The sequence below is a fragment of the Poecile atricapillus genome, chromosome 10 (assembly GCF_030490865.1).
Source record: "Poecile atricapillus isolate bPoeAtr1 chromosome 10, bPoeAtr1.hap1, whole genome shotgun sequence".
Taxonomy (NCBI): domain Eukaryota; kingdom Metazoa; phylum Chordata; class Aves; order Passeriformes; family Paridae; genus Poecile; species Poecile atricapillus.
The window spans coordinates 13,081,561-13,097,795 of NC_081258.1; the positions used below are offsets into that span (position 1 = coordinate 13,081,561).

The 16,235-nt window shown below is 37.4% G+C and overlaps 1 protein-coding gene across 7 annotated transcripts in view; it reads right to left on the reverse strand.

Moving 5' to 3' along the window:
- Nucleotides 1-25: 25 nt before the first annotated feature.
- Nucleotides 26-16,235, reverse strand: part of SLC7A6 (solute carrier family 7 member 6) — a 29,721-nt gene continuing 13,511 nt past the window's right edge. For 4 of the 7 annotated variants that reach the window (XM_058845520.1, XM_058845517.1, XM_058845518.1 and 1 more), the window contains exons 7-12: nt 14,737-14,860; nt 4,847-4,950; nt 3,711-3,807; nt 2,895-3,044; nt 2,002-2,185; nt 26-841 (exon numbers count right to left, since the gene is read on the reverse strand). In XM_058845520.1, the coding sequence (XP_058701503.1) occupies nt 747-841; nt 2,002-2,185; nt 2,895-3,044; nt 3,711-3,807; nt 4,847-4,950; nt 14,737-14,860 (754 nt within the window). In that variant the 3' untranslated portion in view covers nt 26-746. Of the gene's footprint in view, nt 842-2,001; nt 2,186-2,894; nt 3,045-3,710; nt 3,808-4,846; nt 4,951-8,980; nt 9,078-14,736; nt 14,861-16,235 lie in introns of all 7 variants that reach the window. The other 3 variants (XM_058845521.1, XM_058845524.1, XM_058845523.1) reach the window with 3 other exon arrangements.

Sequence of the window (16,235 nt, forward strand, 5' to 3'; positions counted from 1 at the left end):
AAACACAAAGCTTCAAACAGAAGCATAAAATTCAAACATTTTAATTTTGGAAGTTTCGTAGAACGTAGCAGAAATTGACAGTACGAAGATAACAAGTAAGAACAACTATTAATCAAAGCTTTAGTGCCAAGGTGCTTTGCTGATTAAATCCTTGCCACAGTCAGATACATTTTCATGTAGCATACAGAATAAAGTCTTGAAGAGAGAAAGGTTGGCTCAGTCTATAAATAATGGAGCAGAACTTATCATTGGGGAAGAAAAACCAATGAAGTGTTTGTTGTGACCAGTTTTTTTTTGGGATAAGAACTGAGAGTACAGCAAATCATTTCATGCAAACATCCATCAGAATTAAGCTGGAAATGAGTTGGTCTTTGGAGTCAAAGTGGGTTTTAGTCTAACTTAATAATGCACTACTTCACCACCTGGTTCTGCAGAAATCTAATTTGATCCATTAGCTCTTATCATTTTCATACCAATTCTGAAGAAGAAACAGTATTGACACACTGCTTGTGTGAGTAGGTAATGAGTAGGGAGTCATTACCCCATGAAAACCTGCTCTGAAAACATGCCACATTTTAGGATGTCACAAGAGCATGATCCATGTTGGAATCCATCTGCAAGTAAGAATATTTTCAGCATTTCTGAAAGACCACCACAGTTTTTCTGTGTCTTCCAGTTCTAGCTCTTCCCTTTCGTTGGTGTAATTTCTTTATTCTCCCTCCTGTTTCATGTAATGGCTTTAAACTTCAGTTTGATTTGTTTTCTAACTTCTTTTCTTCATTTGGGTCCATCTCTGTTAAAACACAGTAACAGAGCAGCTGCATGTTTCGTGTGACGACATCTGCACAGAAATTGGAGATAGATTAGAACAACTGCCACGTATCTCAACTCTAATTACAAAACACATCTGACTAATAAAAGCTGTCAGGAACGCTGTCTTCTCTTTAGGGAAACAAACAATAAAAGTTAATACAATAACTGTCACACTTTTTTTTTCTTAACAGATAGTATCTTAAACTGTTCTGTAAATATCCCAGGGTGTTTTGCTTCTTAGGCACCCTGCCAAGTAACCAAAGCAAAGTATTTTTTCTCTGTAATTAAGAGTGTAAAATTGATGGAATAAAAAAAAGTAAAACTAACAGAACACAGGAAAAGCTACAAGATTACTGAGTATTTAAATATATTCTGCTACTGCAACACCACATCCTGCTTTCAGGGTAAGGTTCTGCTATAAACCTTCCATACCACACCCCTCATCATGGCTGTCTGACAGTAACAATAAAAAAAAGCACTGATGGAAAAAAAATTGTATTTGTGTAATTTAACTGCTGTAATTCAACAGAAGGCAAAATTCTATTCTTTATTGATATAAAATCTATCTTCAAATGATTCAGTAAAGCTGGACAGTTTGTGATACCAAGAATGTTCACACTTTTTACAGTCATCAATCTTGGTTAAAATAAAGACTTTTTTTCTGATGTTTTGGCTATTGCTGAACAGTGTTTGCACAGTATCAAGGCTTGTTTTCTTTCCTCTTTGCTCTCCTGCAGCCAGCAGGATGGGAGAGGGCAGGAAGTTTGGCAGGAAGATGGCCAGAACAGCTCACCCAAACTACGCAAAGGGCTATTTCATGCTATCTGATGTCATGCTCAGCAACAGAAATGGGTTGAGCAAGAAGTGTTTGCCTGTGGGAATGTCTTTCTATACAGCTGTTGTTTGGAGACTGGCTGCACACTGGGCTGCCTGTGAGATTGCTCTTGCAGCAGCAGGGTTTTTTCCCCCCTTCACTTACTAAACTTTCTTTGACTTGATCAACAGGTCTTCCCACCTTTGTTCCTCCTATTCTGTAGCCCTCGTGCTGCGAGGGTGCTGGTGAGCCAGCAGCTCCCTGGGAATTCAGCTGGGGTGAGCCCACCACAAACCTTTCCATCAACAGACCAAGAGTCACCTATTTACTTTTCCTATTTCCTAACAACATCTCCAGCTAACAAAGAAACTTACCTATAATCTTGTTAATAAACTGAGGTCTCCTTGATGCAGGTAAATAGACTCCCAAGAAAAAGAATGGAATTCCAGATAAAGCAATGGCAATTCCAATCGCTGAATTTACAAAGTCTTTATAGAGTGGCACTACCACCAGAAATACTGTGCATAAACAGAATATTATTGGGAAAGCCAGACTCAGCTGCAGACAGAAAAAACAGAACACAAGGTTAATGAAATATTTATTGTCTATAGTTAAAACTTTATGATACAGACTCTTCTCTCTGAAACCCAGTTTGTGAAATTCTCTGCTCTTCCTCTCATATATCTGGCTATGTAGGACCATAAGCAAATTCCAGAATTATTCTTAACAGAACTGCTGCTAAAAATTGAAAAAGTAATCAAGTATGGTAAGTCTGCTGTGCTGACAAAAGTGCATAGTGGCATGAAGTGTTTTTAGACAAAACCAGTAAAACGTGGGAAACAAGAATTACTGACTTTTTTGAGTATAGTATCAACTTAAAGTATGTGAAGATTATTAGAGGATCAGGTATCATTGGAGCTAAATGTGGTCCACAGAGTTACTTAACTTGAGCATTTCCAATCGGAGATTGCTGCTGCTAGATAAAAGGCTAACTACTCTGTTAGGCTATTGAGACACTCTCCTGGGGGCAGACAGAAGGGGTACTTACTGAACTAGCATATAATAATAGGGTATACTGACACAACAATCTCTTGTTCTTACCTAGCAGACAAGCTAACTTTCACAGTACAACATCAAATGGAAACCATACTTTATGTCCTGATCAATCTGTAACCTTTAGAATTAACATTTATGGTCCATATTTTAGACAGTACTTTTACATTACATGGAAGGCAGGGATTTTAAACAACTGTGTAATAAGTATTACCTTAAGAGGTCTTGGCCGATCTGGTTCTTTCCAACGTAGATATAACTGCCCAGCAATAGACAGACCAACAAAAAACCAGTAACTGAAGCTGAAGTAATTAATTAGCTGGAAGACATCTTCCACACATAGGTAAATAAGGGTCATAAAACACTGTCAGAAAAGAACAAGAGTAAGAATCTAAACACAAAAGTTTGAAATTTACTATTCATGCTGGTTTTTGCCTTTAAGTAACCTCTTCTACTCCTTGGTGTTTGGCATAATTTTAAGCCTCAAAAAATCATTCTCTCAGCAATCACCTTGATGACAGTATATTTTGTCTCTTGTTGAATGTTTTAGAGTTTTCCTTTAAATAATTCATATTCTTGTTCTGAAAAAGTTGTCTTAATTCATTGACTGAATCACAATAAATTACATTCTGCTTCAGGGGACTGGATTTCTCAGAGCTGCATTTAGATGCAATAAGGATATGAGAGAAGAACTTTGGGTTCTCAGAATTACTTAGTCTTGAGCAGCAGAAATCTTTTATATGCAATAATGTCAATTATTAGTTGCTGTTTCAATTGGCTGGAAATGCAATCCATTGTAATTCATGGTATACAGAACACAGTTCTTATTTCATGGCCTTCTGCTAAACTGATGTTCTGATTTCAGCATGAACTAGAATATGGACGAGTTCTTTTATACTTGTTCTCATGCTATTTTTATACATATATATTTTTGTACATTTTTCTAGCCATGTTTTGAAGCTTCATTTTGAGGGAAGCTGTGCTGTGTGTCCCATCTAATCAGCTGAAAAGAAAAGAAGTAACAACTTGCATTGAAGAGAAGTGCTGGCACAGGTGTGAACCTCTCTACGTGGATCATAGACAACAGATCAGGAAGGTGACCTTCCCGAGATCCTACAAAAAACAGCCTGAAAAAAAGCAGTAAAACACATGTTGGACCACAGGCAAGACAGAATATATTACAGAAAATCAAAGAATAACACCAGTCAAAATAAATATTTACAACACTGAATTTCAGCCCTTTAAACTGGAACCTGGATTCAACCCTTCCTATAAAGATGTAATGTACAACAACCACTGATAGATAACCTTTTAGAAGAGTGCTCTTAACAACCATTTTTTTAAAAGGTCATCCTACAGGTAAATAGACAACATCTACAGTAACTGAAACAAAATTCTGTTGTTTCATAAAATTATAAAAGCTAGAACCGACAACATTCCAGCTAGGGGAAGAATAGTTTTCAATGCCAACCAGAAGAGATTGCCAGGTCCCTAAAATGACAGTACTCAACTACATGTTCAAAAAACAAACACACACAATTTTATTATCAACTGTTCTATATTGACTGCTTCACCAAATTATCATATTTCTTCTCAATAGAGGCATTGCAAAGTCATTCAATGGATAGGAAGAATATGAAGATGCCTGAATAAACCTATTTAAAACTTTTGCTAGTTACATCCACAACCAGTGCTCAAAGAAAAGGTTCTATACAGTATGCTAAGCTTTCTGATTGCAGCTTCACAGCAGTAGCAAGTTTTTTAGGGTTTTTCCAAGTAGAAAGTTTTAAAATACTAATTTTAAAAGGTCAGTAAGTTTTAGATAAAATACATTTGAAAATAAAAACTTGCTAGAATTATTCTGTTAAGTAATACAGAAGGTAATGCAAACAATCAGAAGGCCTGAGGACTCATCACACAGACAAAATTTGTTTGATCTTATAATTACGCTCTGCATACACTCAAGAATGCTTTGGGGAAACAAGGCAGTGTTAAGGGTGTACATACACACACACAGAGGTTTATTTAGATCTGTTGTTTTATTGTGACTGTTCGTTATAGGTTCAGTTAAAAAAGTATTTTTACCTCTCTCGTAATAGATCAGCATAACAGTAATGTGTAAAGAGACTTATGAACATTTGTCAAACTGAAAGAGATATGCACTACCTTGATGATGCTAGAATTGAAGCATTAAGTCCACCAAAACAAGAAAAGGCTACAGCAAGGGGAATTGTCCAGCTGAATATACCAAATACCTGGTCAGCAAATGCCTGATGAAAGGGAAAAGAAAAGGAAACATGAAAATATCTGCAAAAAAGAATATGTAAAACAATGACATCAGAGCTTTTGTAATATGCTTGTATGGAAAAATAGTAACATAGTAAGGACAGTCCATAATGCAGCACAAAGAATCACACAGCTTTCTTATTTATTTATGGATTCTAAATAAGCACAAACTACTTTAGCCAAGCATCTAAAGTCATATTTTCTGCTCACAATAATAATGCTCACAAAGGAAAACAAAATGTTTTGAAAATTTTCTTCACAATCCTAGTATATTTTATTATCTAACTGACCTACAGAACACAAGTGAACATTCTTTGGATTACTAAAAATATTACCTAACCAAGGAGGGAAGTGCCATATTGCTGTGAATAACCACAGCCAACATCACACCTACTCTTTATAGATACTGTTCAAGGAATCAACTTTATTTTCCTTTTTTTGCAGTTTCCTGAGCAACATCTTTTCCTTTAGCTCCACTGGCAGGGCCTCTGGGCTCTACTCTCACAGCTTGGCAAATGACAGAGTAAGTGATCTTATCACTTGCTCAAAAGCTGATGTTGCTAGACAATACTGCAAGAAACTATGGTGACTGTGGTAGAGCTCTGAGAACAAGAAGTTAGGAGCATCAAAGTTTCACAGTAAGTGGTAAGAGCCACTGATGGACAGCAATCTTGGATCTACAGCAAAAATGGGTAATAATTTTCAATCTTGGATCTAAAATAAAAATGGGTAATAATTTGCAATATACTGTCCTAGTCTATTCTGTTCAATCTCCTGGACGGAGAAAAAAGGGTAAGAGACTTAAGAGTAACAGACAACACAATTGAAACATGAAGAAATTTAATTCACGCAGACTGACAGGTATTCTAGCTCCCATCTTGGTCTGAGCATTGTACATACCATTGTACATTAGCGTGAAGTCAGGCAGAAATCCCCTCATGCTGTGTTCAAAGGACACAGGTGGAAGCCTTCCTATCCATCCCAATTCTACCTACACATAACTAAATCACTTCCATGATTTCTTTTTCAGAAGCAAACTAAGAGTCATGGTATCAAAAGAATCATGTCTACATTAGACATTGTGAAGTCACTATTTAAGGAAACAGAAAGGTACATATTCAGTATGTATATGTAGTATTCAAACAATGATTTAGACATCTTATACCTTAGCAAGGAGAAGTAATCTAAACCTTTTATGAACCTTTCTCTAAATCACTTTCTTATCTCTCTCTTCCTTTATAAATTTCAGGATCCTCAGATATGAAAAGCATAGATAGTAATTCAGATTTCTGCAGGTTTGCCTATTATAAAAAATTTCTTCAGTTTTTAGTATTTTAGTATTTTTAACACCTTGCCCTTGACCTCCCCTTCAACGCCCTGGTCTTCATCATAATATTTATGAGCTAAGGAGCTCAATCAAAGGTGACAAACACTCAGAACTGGCCTTTATCTGTACCATATGAAATTATTTAACAGTGGTCAAATTTTAATTTAATTACTCCTGGAACCAGATCATCAAAAGCAGTGCACTACCGTTTTCTTAATGTTTTTGTAGGTCAAAAAAAGCCTAAAAGACTTAATATAGTTGGTTTGGGATTTTTTTTGTTACATGTTTGATTTCATGAGACAAAAACCTGTATGTAATGTCAATCTTTAAGCTACAAGATGCTGAGAAATTCACTGACATAAACCAAGGCTTGGCCAGCTATAGTTTCCTGTTCTTTGTCTGCATTGAGAAAGTGCTTTGTTCAGCACAGTATCCAGGTAATGGGTCAGAATCCAACTCTGATGTGTACCATCATTAACACTAAAAAGCAGAATGTGTTCCATCCTTTTGTGTAATTTAGCTGAGCCTCAAAGGCAGACAGGATTTCCTGCTGCTAATGGACAATGCAAAAGCACCTAATCACTTCAATGGAATCTTGCCTAAAGGCTCAAAGTCAATGCATCAACTGTGCCAGCCTGGTTCTCCGAAAGGCAGCTCTCATCCTGAGCTTTATCCATCTTAGCACAGCCTCCCTCAAAATGGAGCTTCAATACAGGGGTGGAAAAATGCACACAGATTTCTACAGATATTATATTAAAAAAAAAAAAAAAACAACTGAGAAAAGTATCAAAGAACTAGTCCATATATGTATTCTATTTCATGCTGAAATCAGAACATCAATTTAGCAGACCAGTCCATTAGAAATGTAAGTAATACCATAAGAAATGTTCTATATGCCATGGATTACATTTCCAGCCAAGTGAAACAGCAACTAATAATTGACATTATTGCATATAAAAGATTTCTGCTGCTCAAGACTAAGTAATTCTGAGAACCCAAAGTTCTTCTCTCATATCCTTATTGAATCTAAATGCAGCTCTGAGAAACCCAGTCCCCTGAAGCAGAATGTAATTTATTGTGATTCAGTCAATGAACTAAGACAACTCCTCCAGAATGAGGACAAGATGTAAACTCTAATAAGCAACTGTTGTAATATTTTAAAGGAATATTTAAATCTGAACTGCTGATTTCTGAAGCCAATTCAGAATAATAAGCGAAATTACCAGACACAAAACTGGAGGATTTTTTGTTTTAATATATAAAGTCAAGATACAGAACAAGATGTTAGAGAACTAAGATATTTAGTAAAATTGCCTAAAGGATAAGCATTTAGATAAGCAATATTAATAGCTGGAGCCAAAGAAGAGAGAAAAAAACCTATGAATGTAATCCTGTGCTGAAGGATGCATATTAGCTAATATATCATTTGGAGAACTTTTCCCCCCCGCAAAGATATTCTTTGCAAGCATTTTTCATTTCCTTTTGAAACATCTGGTACTGGGCCAGTGTGAATGACAGATGCAGGACTAACTCAAAGGCTATTTCCATCCTGTAATGTGTATCCAATTGTTCTAGGATATGCTAATATTGTTTCACACATCTTGGAGAACAACAATCATTCATATGAACAGTAAAACCCACAAAACATATACAGATCAAAATGCTACAGATTCAATGTATTCTGGATGCAGGCTATGTTCTACATCAACTGTTGATCCAGCTTGAAGCCTAAATAAGTGATTTCCCTAGAGCTGTACAAGTCAGACTCTTCAAAAGTGAGAGTAATGTAGAGACAACCTCTACCAAACACTGTCATTCCCAACGTACTTTCCAATGCTGTAGTTGGGATTCCTCATACAGCAAAGGGTGGAGAAACTTCAAGAGCTAAACTTGAGGTGAGGCAATATAAAAGCCTGTTTTAATTGAGAATCATCTAAAAAAAGTTCAGCTTGGTTTGCCAAGTAGATCTATCTGCCTGCAAAATCTTTCAGCAAAACAAAGTTGAAAGGTACCTGAAGTATGGCTAATCTCTCTATTGATATCAACCAGCTTAACATGAAGACCCACCTGCCCTATGGCAGGTGTTTTCTGACAGGGTTTTACCTTCATCTGTAAAAAAAAATCAGCCAAGTTCATTACTACTACTCAGACACCTGAGTACAAATTTATAAATCCTTCACTACCCTTCTTTCAACAGATGCCAAGAAATGTCTTCTCAAAAGCTCAGCTATAGTGTCTTGTGAACAAAGACAAACCCAAAGATCTCCACAGTGTTTCTTGATAAAAGAGATACTGATGTCTAAGTAAAAGCAGACACTGAACATTCACTGCATGCATTTCAGAGGTTTATTTTGCATAAGAAGGCAGGGCAGAGAAAAGTGCAACACAAAATCAACTTGTCAAGCACACACTGATAAGAAGTGACTGCACAAAGCACCAAGTAGGGAAGGGGGGAGGGAAAAATAAGAGAGTTAGTGGCTGCTTTCTGCTAAAACCACAATTGTGCAATCATGGATCCTCCAGAAATGAGCCAGACCTGGGCTCTGAGCTGAGCTCCTCACCAATTCTACTTTAACTACCACTGCTTCTGGGAGTTGTGAAGTGCATTTATAAAAACAAATGAGCTGGCAATGGAGAAAAGAATGGAGCATTCACAAAGGTATGTGGAGGATGACAGAGGAGCCTACCTGGAGGCAGCTATAAGCAGAAACATTTAGTCCACCATAACAGGAGAAAGCCACCACTATGGGGATGGATATCATCTCAGGATTCTTCTGAGAAAGTCTAAAGAGTGAGAAGGATTAAGAGATTAAATTGTCATCTCTGCTATAGTCTGACAAGTCCTGTAGTCCAGACTTGAATTATAACTGCTTCTAACAGCTTGGAAACAGAGAATTGCTGATGTAACACTTGCAATTACAGATAAAGTTCTTTTATGCCCTCCCATCCGTTAAATATGTAATGTATACATAGATACATGCATACTGTAGGACATGCACCTGGAATTGTGCCCTTTAGTTTTGATTTTTTTTCAAACCATTATCAGGGAATAATAATGAAGGAAGAGGCTTTCCAGCCATGCACCTCTCAGCTGAACTGCTCTTATTTCATCATGACTAAAATATTACATTACTCCCAGAAGAATGGTCAAAAACTGAATTACAGCTTTGTTTCAAGACATGAATAACTAATTAAACTACATTTTATTTTTATCTTGGATTACTCTGATCTCATGATCATCAGCTGGTAAATTGTGAATGGTTTGCAAGAACACTTTTTTGTCCTTTGAAGGTCCAAACAACAGTTCTGTACAAACAAGATGAACTAAAAGCAGCAGAAATTCCAACATCAAGAGCTGACACAACAAAATACACAGGATACTGCCTCATACTCAATAATTCAGGCAAACAGATGAGTAGCAAGACCCACATTCATATTACAAATCACAAGATGAGAACTATTTCATCACACTTAGCTGCACACTAGAAGTGCACCTAGAGGCACACAAGAAATATCAGACTACACTGAGAGCGTATAGAGGCACAAGCACATGTGAGGCTGGCAAAGCACCACACAGTATTGATTGGAGGGACAAATGGAGAAATGCAAAGAGAATGTAGCCTAACATGAATAAGAAACTTATTATGTACCAAACCCCAAAATTATGAGGTGTTTCTATCAGCAAAGTTTAAAAGGCATCTATGGATCCTTTCAGGATCCTATTGCCCAGGAGCTTTTCCAGACCAAGTTCTACTAACACTTTTACCCTGAAAATCATACAGGGCAGTAAGGGGATTAATATATCTATATAAGCGATCTGACTGGTACTTTGGAAACACAATTCTGCTTTGACATTTCTCTTAAGGTGAAGTATAAATACATTCACACATTACAGAAAGATCTGCCAGTCAGAACTACAGTATGTTTTCTTAATTTGGAGCTTCTGAGGACTCTAAGGTGATATTACCTAACAGAAACAAACTCTTGATTTATGGCAATCAGGAACCTGCACATGCAAAAAAAAGCACCTGAGCAGAAGAAGTTTTCTCCCACTGCCATAGATTACTTTGTCAAGATACTGTATGACGTCTCTTCCCACTAACCAAATTAAATTTAATGTCACATGAAATTTGCACATGAACCAAACCCAGAAAATTGTAAAGGTGCAAAAGAAAACAATTTAAATGTGTCTCCTGTAATTCTTGTTTCAATTACCATGCAGTTCATCAAACATGTCCTCAAACATGTAATTCTCTCCTTGTGTTATTGGCAACACCTTTACTAGGAAAAAGAGGTCCAGTGCAGTAAGAGGTCCAGCATAAAACTCCCACTTCATTTTTACGTCACTGAATACAACCTTATGGCAAGAGAACCAGCACTACTCTGCTACATTAGTATATTGCATTCCTACTTGCATGTAAGATTTCTCTTCTGTACAGCCCACACTAAAATTTCCAACGTTAGCTCCAATAGTAAAACAGTTCCATTTCATGGAGGTGCTGAAGATACTTGATCTAAACCTTTTCAGATGTTTATCCTCTTCTTAGCATCTCTTATAGCTAGCTGTAGAACAAGAGTTCAGTGTTTTCCAAGTCTCTTGTCTATCTTATACTGAAAATGTAATATAGCATTCTCAAGTTCAGCTCAGCTTTTCAGCTGGACTCCAGAGCCAGAGAACTTCCATGTAGTTGGCACTGGAAGTGTTGCATTGGCAGTGACTTACAGCTAGGTCCAACAAAGAAGGCAAATACAACTCAGAACAACTCTCCCTCTAAAAGCAACTGCCTGCCTCAATGGAGAGTTCTTCAGAATGTGCTTTTCATCCACAGAAACCTTACTGGGAAGTGCCTGTTCAAGCAAAGAGGAACATGATACTGATGGCTAAGGACAAGCAGATTTTCTTCAGAAAAGAAACCAGTGAAGCCAGTGAAGGAAGAGAAGTAATACCCAAAAGGTCTACGAAGAACTTAAAAATTTCTGTCTGAATTCAGTTACTCAACATTTATTATACTATACACCAAAGAATAAAACACCTAAAACACACAGCCTCCCACGTTCCAGTTCATTGAGGGAGCATGCTAAAGCAAAGTAAGCCTGCTCTAGAATATGAGAGCACCAGGGTGAATTGACTTATCTACACTGGATTCATGAGACGATATTAAAAGATGCAACTGAAGTCATCCTCTTTATCCTCAGTTTACTGACAAAGCTGTAGAGCTCCAAGAGAGATGACAGCTGGCTATGCACGACAACCGTTTGTTTCAACCAGTTTTAGCTCTTCCAAGTAAAAGAAATAAGCTGCCAAATACCACCTATTGTAGGAACTCAATCAAGACCCACAGACATGACCAAACACAGGAAGCAGGTAACAAGCTGTGCATTGGCAGCCAGTATGCTTCCTGTCAGGAGACAAAACAACCCAGAATGTGCTTGTGGAGCCAGCTGCGACTTTCACAAACAAAAAAATGTGTAGTCTCAAAAAACAAAAAAAAAATGCTGTTCATTGACAGTGAAAGATGAGATAAAATGTCTGCTCTTCTTTATTTGTGCTAGAGTAATTTTCATATGCAAAGGTTGTGATGGTTTACATAAGGAGGTAAAACAGAAATCAGCTGTGAAACTCTGACAGGAATCATTGAAAATGTGAGTGATTTGACATGATCAGCAACCATCTGAAGAGCATTTGCAGAACCTTTAAGCTAGCTGTTGCTGTATCACTAAAATTTCTTCAACAGAACAGCTTTAAAAAATCAGTTTCTTAGACCAAACACTGGAACTATATGACGTGAAGCCAATTTTGATGTAAAAGGAGGACATTTTATCATTTTTTCCCCCCACATAATCCCTTGTTATGATTTCTTTTGCCTCACAGCCACCAAGAGCACAGAAGGTGATGTGGAAAGATACACGCATACTTTTCCTCAGAACTTTCAGTCCATGCAGAAACCGGAAAGGCCTTCACCCCATCCCTTTACAGCTCAAAGCCTTTTCACTTAAAAGGAGAAAGCGACTTCATTTCTTCCCAAAATAGCAACAAGGAGGTTGAAATGTAACTGCTGCTTGACTACACCAGAGACTCTAAAAAGGAAGCACTATTACTACCATGTTTCTTTAAAAATTCATTAAAGTAATTTTTACCCTACACCAACTTTCACCAGCTACATAAAGGGCAATATGTAATCTGTATTTTGTATCACATGTAGAATATCCAAGCAGATGAAAGTGGCTCATTTCATCAGATTTTTTTGAATAGCTTAATACTCACCTCCTTTCTCCATTCATCCACTGAATACAATGCCCTAAGTCTTCTTAAAGATTCCACTGAGGATAAAGCTCTCTTCCACCACCCAGAGAAATTTCACAATAAAGATTTTTACATTTTTGTATTATAGGAGGGTTTCCAAATACAGCCATTAGCTCTTCCCCTCCCCCCACCACCCCCCCACCTCCTTGAAGTATTTGAATTTGAACTGCAAGGGCACTTTTGAAGCAATTCTCCAAATTATTGCCACTTACCGCTTTCAGTTCATTTTTTGTTTAGCTTCAGCATTAAATGGAGCTGCCCTTTAGAACAGGCTAAATTAGAAGATGAACTACAAGAGCACAAGTGCTGCACTCCCCTAGTGCAACCCAATCTCACTTTGTACATAATGCAAAGTACATGTCATGGATGTGTCACGTCCTCAGTGTCAACTCCTCCATTGTACAGACATCCTTCCGGAGGCCCACACACTTTGTTAATGTCTTAGCAGATCAAGTTTAAAGTCAGTTTCATTAAACTGTTCACATCAAAGAGAAAGAATCTTCAATAGCTCACGTGTTAAGCATTAAACTTCAGCTGTACTTTCACCTGATTATTCTAGAAGGGATGGAAGCAGCAGCAATCAGAAGAGCATTGTTTGCCAGCTGATGAGACATCTCAGCAAAAATGCCTTTAGATAGAACATTAGTTCAGCTTTTATATACAGGTATTTGACAAACCTGAGATACAGCGAAAAATTAAATGTTTGTATTTCCAGAAATCTATAGCATTCTTTAAGTTCCATTAAAATTAGCCCAACAACTAGAACATCTAAAATAATTTTGGAACTCACAAATATATTTTTTCATTCTTTTCTTGGTCACTCATTATCTCTGTATGCAATTAGACTGAGTTTACATAATTTTTATGTCTTCCTTTTTTTCTCCTCCATGTTCAGATATATCCCATAGTAGAGAGGAAAACCTGATCTGTCCAGTTCTGAATATTACAATTTCATGTAAAGCTGCACAGCATGTATATATTCATAAATGTATGCATGGACTCAAAGATAAAGATACACTCACTCTTGGCAAAAAACCTATCTCAAAGAACATCTAAATAAATGTATATATTTAGGCCTGGGTTTCACACGTCCAGTAATTTTCAGGCATTCATCTCCCTTCCTTTATCTGGCCACTGATGCTGCTGCAGTGCTGTCACTTGCTGTGTTCAGGAAGATCGACTGGGCAGGCCCCCAGGGAAAGACTCTGCCAGTCTCCCAGGGTGGGTCACTTTTCCTGATGCCATTCACCATCCAGCTGTCCAAACCTTTGTGAGGACAAGGGGCAGGAGCAGTAGAGATAGGCTGGACTGGAGAATTTCACTGCTGTCAAAGGAATGTATTTTCCAAATTCTGTTAGGGAAAAACCTGTGTTGCTTTACAGAAATCAGGACAGACAGTAGACTGTGTACTGGCTTTTACATTTGTTTGGATTAAGTAACTCCTCGAGGAGTGACCCTTTGCCCGCTGGAAGATGTAAAGGCATCTGAAGTGAGTATTTCACTGACCTCTGAGGGGAATTCACAGGTACCACGCTTACACTCATTCTGTCTGGGTACATAAACGTGCACATATACTGTAATAAATCTGGGAGAAACACTGCTTTCTTAGATGTTCAAGTACCTTAGATATCTAAGTTAGGCCCCTAAGTAAAGTTAAGTTATGAGCTAAGTTAATGCTGCTAAGTGTTGTTTTGTTAAGTTGCTGAGTGTGACTTAGAAGTCGTAAGCTAGGCTAAACACTGCTAAGTACAATTTGGTTGTTAAATTGTTAACACAAAGCTACAACTAATCTTAAGGTATAAGTTAAGTTAAAGCTAGGTTTGAGTGTTGTTAAGCTTAAAGGCTGCATTCCTTTTTGCCCCTGCTCTCACCATCCTTTTGTCACACTCACAGACACACACACACACTCTTAAGACAGTTCTCGGTTCATTTCTATTTTGATTGCTTGGATTGTGCTTGGTTTTGTTGTTGCTTGTTTTTACCTTGTTGTGCCTTAACTATCCTGTAAGTAGTAGAGTGAATCTTGCCAATGAACTTAGTGTGCTGTTGCTTAATACTGATTCTGGTTTTTGCTCATACTCTTACCAATGATTTTTTAAGTGATCTCAAGCACTCGTTTGTAACACTTGGTCAACTTACCACTGCCACAGCATCACTAGCGAGAACAGCATGAGCATCCAGCACTGTATAATAAGCTATATTGGTCATAATATAGATAACAGTCACAACTGGCATAGATACTGCAATAGCCAGGGGCAAGTTCCTGTAAGACAAATAAGAACAAAACTCCAAAACCCACAACTGCAGAAAAAGAAAAATTCTATTAGTAACAGATTAAAGTTATTTATTTGTATCATTTACAATAGAGAGAAAAATAATGAAGCCAGCATAAAGATTTTAAAAAAAGGTATCTCTGGAATCAGAGTTTGGTTTCTTTTATAGCTAGAAATTCTAATATAGAAGACTGGGAAAAAAATCTGATTTTTATAGTAACTTAAAACCTAAATTATGTGTAAAAAGGGATTCTCTGTAACTGCTCTTCAAATACTTTAACTTCAAGGTTTCCAGATCTGTAGTAAGAGCCTTCAAACTTACATGCTTTAAATTATTTCCTAATGTCCTAATGTCCATGCTAATTATCACAATTAGAACCCAAAGAAGCAGAGCTCTGAGGTACTGCACTCCTTCTCCCTAGGGAATGGGCTGTCTTTACAGCACTTACTTCTGGAACTGATGCAGGGAGATTTATTAAACCAAACCCCTGTTCTTCCCATCTGCACTCACTGCTGCAGAGAACAAACTAACTGGGCCACACAACAGAGATGCAGATCTAAAACTGCTGAACAGCTATGAGCCCTAGCATGTGGTGTATCTTACTAGCAAACCCATGTGAAGAAAGTTATACAAAAAAAAGTCAAGAGTAACAGGAAAACACTGCTAACCTTTAGATGGGAGCAAATAAGAGTTAACTGTGAGATAAACTCACAGCCCTGAGTGTGCAGCTCCACAGAAAGAAACAACAGAGCAGAAGGGGATTTTTAATGTTAGGCTTTGGCTTTTCTCAGCCTTATTCTTTCCTCAAACCTCACAGAAATATTCAAATGTTTCAAAAGGGAAAGCAGAACCAAGAGTGTTACTCTCACATTTGCTCAGTTTGAAATCAAACACAGCAGGGTGGCATTGATGTGCATTTGCCATGAACATTGTTTTCAATAACAACAACAAAAAGAACCTAAAAAAAAAGAAGCCCAAGGGATAAAAATTATCAGTCTGACTAAAACTTTGAAAGTTTCCTCATAAAATTCCTGAGGCCCAGAAGTTCAGCTGTTTCTGTCTGCTGCCATGGAAGTAGAAAACAAACATACCTCACAATCCTTCATATTAATCAGTAAATTAGTAACTGACTCTTCTTTCAGGTTGCACACTCACAGTAAGAGACCCATGAATCCCACCCAGCACAGAGTAAAAAAGGGAGCAGAAAACTGTGAATTTAATTCAGAAATATTGCACAATGTAACAAAAATCTGAAATAGCATTTTAAGGACTTTGCATCATCCAAGATTAACACCAAGGGAAGATGTCAAAAGTGATCTGTGGATTGCAACTTTTGGGTAGACAAGCATGAAGGCACTACCAAT